Raw genomic sequence first — 10000 nt, forward strand, 5'->3', positions numbered from 1 at the left:
ACTGTGGACCCACTGTATGTAAAGAACTGGTTTCCATAACATCCCTCTGGTGACGTATGGGTGGCTGTTCAGGTCTTTATCAGGAACAAAGCCCTCCTTCACATTTTCCTAAGCTCGGTCTGTGCCGGGCCAACTGCAGGTCCCGGGCCTTATGTTGGACACCCCTGCTTTGTGCCAGCTGTCTGCTGACGGTCACGCGGCCACATTAAGAGCGTCGTCCAGGTGTTTGGCTCACAGAGGTCACTGCTGCGTAATCTGGTGACCTTCGATCTGATCGTCAGAGCTCTCACCAGCACTTCTCATGAGCCTTTAAAATCATGTCACATGTTGTATACGCACACACACACACACACACACACACACACACGCTATAACACCAAACAATGCAACAGCTCTAGCCCCTGTGTTAGTGCGGTGGACAGAATATTAGGAACGTTTGAAGCAAACAGCCTCTCTCTCTGCTGCTGTGTGTGCGTCATTGTGGACGTGCTGAGCTGCACTGTGTGACTAACAGGTGAGCAACAGGTGTGTGTGAGAGAAATGAGGTGGAAACAGCTGCAGCCCGTGAACAGATCTTCTATCGTTAAAAACGGATAATGCAGACGGAGTAAACCTGAGCTGCTGATCCAAAGGTCAGGCCTGATCGCGGCGCTCCGCGCGCTGTCTGCCCTTCGGCTCGTCTAACTCACATTAGATATGCCGAAGCTTCACACACACACGCACACACGCACGCACACACAGAAGTGTGAGGAAAAAGAAGAAAAAGAAGAGCTGTAGTTACCACGAGGTGATTCATGTCGAGCTGTGCTGCCTCTCTTCAACCTCACAAGGACATGCGCACACACACACACACACACACACAGAGTCTCAGTGTTTCTGACACGCTGCCAAACTACGATCTGCTGCAGAGGCCAAACTGTCTGCGCTCGGCAGGAAGTAAACATGACACTGCAGCTGCAGCTTTGCATTGTGCAAAAGTCTTGAGCCACCCAAGCAGTCGGGCTTTGGCGTAATGCTTGAGTGCTCTTGAGCAACATTTCTCCCACTTTGTGGAACTCTGTTTTCTCTCATGAATCATTCAAACATTAAAGGCTTCAAGAGATGAAGCAGTGTGTCTGTGTGCGTCACAGCTTCCTTTACGCTCTTTTTTTCTGTCAGTAACAAAGAACATTGTTTTAGTTGAAACACAAAAAAGGAAGTGGAGGAGAAAAGAAGAAGTGTCAGACCTACAAAATAAACTATCTACAGCATCTGAAAGTCATGCTCTTATGATCCAGATGTCAAGAGGAATCTATTAACGTGTCCCTTAAGACAAAAACGTTCAGAGGTGACCTCACATACAAGGTCTTAAATAATCAGGCCCCATCTTATCTTAATGACCTTGTAGTACCATATCACCCTATCAGAGCACTTGGCTCTCGCTCTGCAGGCCTACTTGTTGTTCCTAGAGTATTTAAAAGTAGAATGGGAGGCAGAGCCTTCAGTTTTCAGGCCCCTCTTCTGTGGAACCAGCTTCCAGTTTGGATTCAGGAGACAGACACTATCTCTACTTTTAAGATTAGGCTTCAAACTTTCCTTTTTGCTGAAGCATATAGTTAGGGCTGGACCAGGTGACCCTGAATCCTCCCTTAGTTATGCTGCAATAGGCTGTTGGGGGATTCCCATGATGCACTGGGTGTTAACAGACCTCTCTGCATTGAATGATATCTGTTATTAACCTCTGTCTCTCTTCCACAGCATGTCTTTATCCTGTCTTCCTTCTCTCACCCCAACCAATCACAGCAGATGGCCCCGCCCCTCCCTGAGCCTGGTTCTGCTGGAGGTTTCTTCCTGTTAAAAGGGAGTTTTTCCTTCCCAGGTGATCATCTGGCTGCTGGGTTTTCTCTGTATGTATTATTGTAGGGTCTGTCTTACAATATAAAGCTCTTTGAGGTGACTGTTGTAATTTGGCGCTGTGTAAATAAAACTAAATTGAATTACCAGGACAAACAGAGGGACCGACTCTGGGCTAAAAGGCACTCAGTAAGAAGAGTCTGATGAGGCCGAGCACACAGTAGGGAGCCTTCCTCTCAGGCCTCAGGCCGCCGTGCCGAGTCCTGCAGTACAGCAGCTGCCCTGCTTCCATCACTCATGGGATCTCATGGCAGAGGGATCTGTACTTCTACTTAAGTACAGATACTTGTGTTAAAAATACTCCAGTATAACCTGAAGTACTCATTCAACTTCTTTACTCAAGTAGAGGTGAAAAAGTACCGAGTGTGAAATGTACTCAGAGTAAGGAAGTAAGAAGCAGCACCACGTTGCACCTATTTTAATGCACATCTAAATATAATATGAGTGCATGAGAATACAAATGATCCTTAATCTAAATTCTGATTGTCATGAATGTACTCGAGTACATTACAAGAGAATAGAAACATTTGTGTTGCATGATGGAGGGTGACTTGGCCTCCACAGCTGAACAGAAACATGAGGCGAGTCGAGGGTTACAGTGAGAGTCAGCAGGTGTGGGAACATGAAGACCTGCTGAGTGAAAGCAGAAGTCCTCGGAGGCTGTACAGCCACCCAGGGTTTAAACTGCTCCACCTCTGTCAGGTGGAGGGAAGTGAAGCACAGCCTGTGCTTCCCCTGAGCACTCAGAGCTTGTTTAAACTCAGAAACACTGAGCTGAGTTTCACTTCTTGCTTTTTGTGAAATATCTGAGTGAAACTGTCAGAGCTGCTCAGTGCAGCAGCTGCAGCCGCCCAGCTCCACCTCAGAGCCTCCATCACCACACACAGGTAAGGAGACAGCGCCGTGATGTTTGGTAAAGTGCTGCAGGAGGGAGAGCGATCGCCTCCGGTCTGGTCTGATCCTGAAGTCTTGTGTTTTCTTCAGCAGCTTTGCAAACTTAAGCCGTGCTGCAAACCTCCCAAACAACCTCACTAATTGCACTGCTGTGAACTTTAACCTTTCACCTGCTAACTCAGGCCAGACAGTCTGAGAAGGAGCTTGTGGTTTTGATGCTTTGACTTCGAGGTGAGTTTCCTGCTTGTGAATAATCTCTCGCTGCAGAAACGGTTCCCAGACTGATGGAGCAACAGTCTCTCCTCCTTACAACAAGCTGCCAAATCCTCTGCTTTTGCCGCTCACACGGATGATGATCAGCACCAGCTGATTCCAGTGGAAGCAGCGGTGTAGGGCGTAGTTGGTCTCAAGAGAGTAATTGGAAAATACATTTCTACTTCAGCTCTACATGTAATTAACTGTTTTGTGTTGCAGTCTGGAGGAGATGCACCGCTCACTGCTGCCCCTGCTGGTCAGCCTGAGTCCTGCTATTCTGTTCCTGTTGCCTGGCATCATTGTGACACAGGAAGGACTCTGGGAGGACTACAAATATGGCCACGGTGACCTGGACAACCACAATTTCTGCACCTGGAAGTGCCTCCTGTTCACGCTGCAATGGCCGGGCACGTTTTGTCAGGTGAGCATTGGGCTGTGCATCAGGAAATGGTGGTGTTCCCCTTCACAGTAAAAGCTGCGACTTCTGAAACATCTGCGGCGGTCAAATTTAAGAAGAGCTAAAGACATAAATACACACACTGAAAATATCCTTTAAACAATGACGTGTTTGTGTCCTTTAAGAAGGGAAACCAGGAAGAGGCAAAGTAAAAGAAATGAGGCTGAAAAGGAAACGAGCCATAAGAGAGTAGGAATGGAGAGGGTAGGGAAAAAGAAGGCAGGAAGGTGGTGAGTTCTTCTTCTGTGGTGTCTAACATGCTGTCTGTCCCTCAGTCTCTGAACAACGTGAGTCTCTGCAGGATTCCTCCAACCGTCAACAACTGGACCATCCACGGCCTTTGGTAACCCACCCTGCTGTAGCAGCTGAGATTACTCCCAGTGTTCAGACTGATCAGTGTTATTGATCCTGGGTTGTCCTGTTGATTTCATTGGCTGCTTGCGTTTGTGCCTGCAGGCCCCTCCACGCTAAGAACCGCTGCGACTGCTGGCCGATGTTCCCCTCTGACGTCCAGGTGAGTCCTGGTTATGCAGCACTGTGCAAAGGTCTTCAGGAAGCCCTCATTTCTTTCCAAACAAACGTGGAAATAACTTAAATGGAAAAACATGCACAGAGGCCGACAGTGATCACTGACTGTTTTTAGGGCCTGGTTCAGATTAAACAGAACAAGATACAAAGCATTAAAACGTGACAAACACATCAGCCTTAATAAACCCAGAAGCAGGGTTCATCACGTCATCACTTGAAGACTGGATAGACTCTGCCTCTATAAATGCAAATGCATCAGGAGGCTCCTGTTGCAGTGATCGTCAAACACTGACGTTCTTGTTTTTCAGGAGCTGAAGGCGGAGCTGACTGAACTCTGGCCGTCATTTGTGAGATTCAAGTCCAACTTCCACTTCTGGTACTCACCTTCATCGACACACAATGTCCAGCAGGGGGCGGCGCCTCTAACATCTCATTATATGACAGTCTATCAGAAATACGAGCCTACTTTTAACTCAATCTATGACCTCTGCAAACACATCCATTGTCAGTTTGAGCTTTTAGTTGTTAGTCTCAAGACTTCAGGAAGGAAAGGAAACAATCATTCATGTGAGGAAATAAGATGGGAAATGAAAGGAGGCAGTTCAAGGAAAAGAGGAGGTCACAAACAAAAAGACTTGACCTCCTAAGACCTGAACTCTTTCATGGCATGCATTTTTAATTTCTCTTTGTGAAATGTTTTCAACATTGTGATCGATGCAATCATGGGCAGGACCTGCAACGGCCGCCGTGGAGTCCAGTATGCTGATGACCAATCTGCAACCGACTTGATGTTAGCAGATGACAGCGCCATCTTTGCCGAAAATGATGCTGAGGCTACACATATTCTACACGACATCACCCAATTTGCTCAACCACATGGTCTCAAGACCAAAGTCCTTACTACTGCCGGGTCGCCAGCCACCGTGCATCTCAAAGGTGTGCAAATCGAACAAGTGCGGGAATTCAAATACCTCGGCTCTCTGGTCCAAGAAAAGAAAGTGGCATCAACAGCGGAAATAGATTCAAGAATTGGTCAAATGGCGGCGGCTTTCGCCTCCCTCCGATGGTGCGTCTGGAAGAAGCCAAACGTCACCACCAAAATCCGCCTGTACCGTACACTGGTGTTGCCTATTCTTCTCTATGGGTCGGAGACCTGGGTCATCCTCAAACACGACCTCTTCCAAATGCGCTGTTTGAGTCAGATTATCCGAGCGTCCGTGATCGTCTCAGCAACAGCGTGATACGTAGTCAACGTCACCAGCAGCCCTCAGTGGAAGAGCTGATTAGGAAGCGACGTCTGCAATGGTTTGGCCACATCTGCCGCATGAGCAACCATCGCCTGTCATATCGCCTTTTGATGCAGCAGACCCCGCCCTCTGGAGAGTCAAGCGTGATGCGCCCAAGAAGACGTCATCAAGCAAATTGAAGATGACCTTAAACAACGACGTCTAACCCTCGAGCAAGCAAAGGTGAAAGCAAGAGACCACAAGGCCTGGAAGTGCATCGTTGATCAAGATGGAAACCCTGCGGCACCCACAGCGACGTATTGGCTTTGTGGACAACCTCCCCGCCGAGCGCCAGCGAGGGACAAAAGAAGAAGAAAGAACGTAAAAACAAACGTGATTTTGTTTCTGGGGAAAATGAGATCCACACATGAGGACATTTGCTTTAAATTTCGATAGAACAGCGGCAGTATAACGTCCCCGTAAGTGGACATCAGGCCCATGTAGAGCAAAATTTAGTATTTTGGTCTAGACAACCCAAAATGTGATGTCCACATATGTGGACGCCGGGTCCTAGGAGGTTAAGGAAGGAAACAAGGGGGGTGGCAAGGAAAGGTTTGTTAAAGGCAGGAAAAATGTTCCTAAAGAGAGACTGAGAGTGAAGGAAGTAAAGAGTAAGTATGAGGAAGGAAATTAGGGGAGAACCAAAGAAATAAAGGAAGGAATTAGGGTTATAGAAAAGGAAGAAAAATTATGGTGTACAAAGGTTAGAGGAGGAAATGAGGAAATAAGGGGACAAGAGAGAGGAAAAGAAAGGAAGGATAAAGAAGGAAAGGAAGCAAATGACATCTTGAGGAAGTGAAGGTACAGGAAGGTGAGTAAAAAGGGTTTAGGAAATGAGGAGAAGCAGAACGTGACCCTGTAAACTCACTCGGGTTGTGATTCTCTTCCTAAAGCGTGTTTCTGTGCGTCAGGAGGGAAGAGTGGAGGAAACACGGAGCGTGCGCGGCGTGCGTGGAAGGAATGAACTCTCCGCTCAGATACTTCCAGGTCTGCGTCAAACTGCGAGCACGGTTCGACATCCACAGGTGAGTTCAGCTCTTCTTCAAACTGAGACCCCGAGGTCGATCCTCACGTTCCCATCTGTGCTCCGTGGAAACGCCAGTTTGAATCCTGATCTTTCTGATGTGAAATCCGCTCACAGTTTCCACAGCTCTCATCAGAGCCGATAATTACTGTCAGGCCGAATCGTCGTTACAGATCACATCGTAGTGAGACGTCAGTTTCTGTAGGCCAAATGATAAGGAGTTGAGGAAGGGAACGAGGTTGGAAGTCAGAGTAGGAGGGAAGGGAACTGGAGGTTTAAGATGTCCAGCTGTGTATTATTTGTACGGAACGACGGTGGAGTCCCTAAACGCCACACAGCTGCTCAGGTGAGCTCTGAAACGAACAGTGATGTTTTATTTGTGTCTGCAGCCTGCTGGAGGACGCCGGCATCACTCCGTCCTGTGAGCGACCCTACAAGGTAACAGTCGACAAATCCAACTCTGACCTGGGGAAGGATTTTTCAAAGCCTCTCATGTCATCATTACCTGTGAGCCAAATTCAACTTCCGACTTTTTCTAAAAGGTTAAAAAACCTGAACCTTTTATTAACTCTGCTGATCATTTGTCAGAAACACCTTAAAGCTGTTCTCGGGTCTTACAGCTCCTGTTCCACGGTTAGAGGTTCAGATTAAACCAAAGTTTCTGATAATGAGCTCATCAGTTAAAGCTCAGGCTGCAGACTGTGTCATCCACCTGCTGTCCAAATATGCTGCTTACGAGGAGCAGCCAATCAGAATAACAGCTGACTTTAAGGGGGAGGAGCTGACACATCTCGTTTCATATGAAGTGAAGCCCAGTATGAGCTAAAGTAGGATTATTCTGAACACAGAATCATGCAAAGCCATCAATAAAACCACAGAACTGGAAATTAGCAGGTCGGCTTTGAAATATTTTCCATGTGTTATTTAAACTAGAAGTCTAAAATTATCACGTGGAGGCTCATCATGATGATCGTTTGTTTGGAGCCAGCTCACCTCCTGCAACCACTTTTCCGAGAATACGCGCTTCTTGTGCAGTTCGGGCTCCTCCTGACATTTCTTTGGAGGAACAGGAGCTTGCTTCTCCAGCATTTGTTCTAAACAAATGTCTGTCCTCCTCCAGAAAATCTTATGTACGCAAACGCACGTCGCAACTTCTTCGTGTTGTGTCTTTTATTTTGACAGCGAATGCGCACCTGCGAACCACTTATGTGCACCCCTGATTATATCAATGAGATGTCCCCACAAGGATATAAATACGTGTGTGTGTGTGTGTGTGTGTTTAGGTGGAGGAGGTGCAAAGCGTCCTGGCTCCACACGTGGGGGACAAACTGGAGATCCAGTGCATCACGGATGAGCAGGTCCGATGGCGCCGGTTTCTTCCTTCAGAGTAAATGTGCTGCACTGTCTCCGCTTCAGCTTCTCATGTTCGCACGTTTCCTTTTTTTTGCTGTTGACTGAAACATTCAAACACACCTGCTCCGATATTTTCCAGTTTCTGCAGCACAAACTCACAGTCCAGGTCTCGCATCCTAACTCCCCGACAGCACTAACACTGATCAGAGCTTTGATCAGTTCAGTCTGTGTGGAATTAAAATCACCAATGACTCCGACAGGCTGCAGATTTAAAGCAGAGCTTGAACAACAGATTTGTGGTGATTTACGAGCAAAGACTGGATTAAAAATGAACGAGCAGCAGTAAAACCAAAGCAGTACCACAAACACTTGTGAGCTATGATCCTCGAGTTTCCTCGAGGAAACAAAGCAAAGCAAACACAGTGATTCTGTTTATCAGACCGGCTGCAAACTCATGACATGGATCACAGCAGACGTGTCTGTGACAGTCATCCAGGTCATCGTCGTCTAAGGAGCTTGGAAAGAAACACGTCTGGACTTCTTCAAGTTCCTTCAGTTCTAAAACCAAACGGTGCAGAGTCCCAGGAAACCCAAGTGGTGGCTGACCCACTATTGATCATCTGCCTCATCACATGAGCTCCAAACACGGCAGAGGTCCAGTTCAGGGACTCCAGTTAGCTGCAGCTACAGCTGCCCTAATAATGCAAACTTTAAGCCTTAATACAATTTAAACAGGTGAATTATAGAAAGCTCCTCCCCCTGTGCAGGTGGATTTATTTTCACCTGATTAGAGAAAACGTTTAATGCAGACAGGCCGGTTGGGGTGTCCCTCTCTAAGCGCAGCTGTGCTTTTATGCTAAGCTATGCTGAGCACATTGTGGCTCCATCGCTGGCTCCTGAGATGTTCCCATGATTTCTCCTGAACATGTCGTTCTGCTGCTGATCTTCACTTCACTTTAGCTAGCACTGTTTTCTTCTGTGGTCACATGATGACATCAAAAAGCTCCAAACACAAAGAGGCTCTGTGGTCGATCTGAGCGTGGGAGAAGAATTCACTCTGTAAGCTCTCCCCGGTGTTAGATGGTTACCAACAATCACAACTCTCACAAACACAGATACCACCAATCAGACGGCTCGTGAGGCTGGTCGTGTCCTCAGAGTTCCTCCAGCCGCTGACCGCGGAGTTTTCTTAGTTTGCGCTCTGGCCGACACCCCGAGGCCTCCATCCATTAAAGTTTGAGTGAAACCGGTCAGATCTGGATCACGCTGCTCAGTTCAGATCTTTCCTTCCAACAAATATCATTTACAGCCTGCCCTCCACCAAGGAGAGCTTGTGTTTTATACAGTGTGCAGCCAGGATCACAGCTGAGATGGTGCCAGTTATTTTGGAAGACTTTCATATTTCATAGTCACCTCATAAACATGTTAGACCCAATCACATGTTCAAGCAGGAGTGTTTACAGATGCAGAACAGACAAATCATTTATTGCGTTCTTGACTGCACGACTGTCTTTGCTGGAATTTCGACTTTAGAGTCGCTGCTGTGTTTGATGTAAGATTTCACCGCATCTGGTTTTCTCTATGTGAGACTGCAGGAGTTTCTGAAGAACTGTCACTTTGGGGAAATCAGAGCCACTTAGAGCAAAATCTGAAAGATGAGTGCATAAAGCATGTGATTTGCATTTTAAAGCCTCAGTGTTAATGCTTTCACCGTCACTGAAACACTAACAGTCTTTCAGATAATCGTGGAAAACGGTCCTTTTACAGATTTTGGTCAGTAAACCAGCCAGAAGCTGATGTAACTTTTATTACATTTACGTCCAGCACTAACGCTGGGCCGAGTGTCTGCTGTGCATAAAACCGTTTACTGCAGACTCTGATTAAAACAAAACCTTCATCCAACTTTGGGGCCTGTTTCAGTCCGTTTTTATTAACGAGCTGGGCGAGAAACACCTTTACCCTGATGACACAGTCGTTTACACTCATGTCCACTCTTTGGCTCACTGTTAGCTCCTGCACTGCACCTTTGCTCATTACAAACTGCTTTCATGCTTCTCAAATGCTCGCTTCAGCATTTTTCCATCTGCTGCTCGTCCTGTGCTGCAGTCAGGAGCTGAATGTGGAGATTACTGTTGTTGTTTCAGGACAAACTGCCACGTTTGACAAAATGCCTTGTTGAAACACACCGATCATCCGCCTCCATTACTGCACGAGGCCGTAACCACCGATAAGCACCGATAACCACCGATAAGCACCGATAACCTCGCATCTGTCCGTACAAACGTGTCCAACTCTTCCACTTCTTTCATC

The 10000-nt window shown here is 47.0% G+C and overlaps 2 protein-coding genes across 4 annotated transcripts in view; one reads left to right on the forward strand and one right to left on the reverse strand.

Moving 5' to 3' along the window:
• cox7a1 (cytochrome c oxidase subunit 7A1) overlaps positions 1-892 on the reverse strand; it is a 7435-nt gene extending 6543 nt beyond the window's left edge. Inside the window, exon 1 of the mRNA XM_084950227.1 lies at positions 782-892. Within this exon, the coding sequence (XP_084806353.1) occupies positions 782-796 (15 nt within the window). The 5' untranslated portion in view covers positions 797-892. The remainder of the gene's footprint in view (positions 1-781) is intronic.
• Positions 382-10000, forward strand: part of rnaset2l (ribonuclease T2, like) — a 10317-nt gene continuing 698 nt past the window's right edge. The window contains exons 1-8 of one of the 3 annotated variants that reach the window (XM_084950224.1): positions 382-514; positions 3262-3463; positions 3775-3842; positions 3956-4013; positions 4336-4403; positions 6225-6338; positions 6727-6844; positions 7621-7695. In XM_084950224.1, coding sequence (XP_084806350.1) covers positions 3272-3463; positions 3775-3842; positions 3956-4013; positions 4336-4403; positions 6225-6338; positions 6727-6844; positions 7621-7695 — 693 coding nt within the window. In that variant the 5' untranslated portion in view covers positions 382-514; positions 3262-3271. Of the gene's footprint in view, positions 515-2648; positions 2781-3261; positions 3464-3774; positions 3843-3955; positions 4014-4335; positions 4404-6224; positions 6339-6726; positions 6845-7620; positions 7696-10000 lie in introns of those variants that run through there. The other 2 variants (XM_084950223.1, XM_084950226.1) reach the window with 2 other exon arrangements.

Source organism: Perissodus microlepis, chromosome 14 (assembly GCF_051167445.1).
Source record: "Perissodus microlepis isolate ML-2025 ecotype Zambia chromosome 14, ASM5116744v1, whole genome shotgun sequence".
Taxonomy (NCBI): domain Eukaryota; kingdom Metazoa; phylum Chordata; class Actinopteri; order Cichliformes; family Cichlidae; genus Perissodus; species Perissodus microlepis.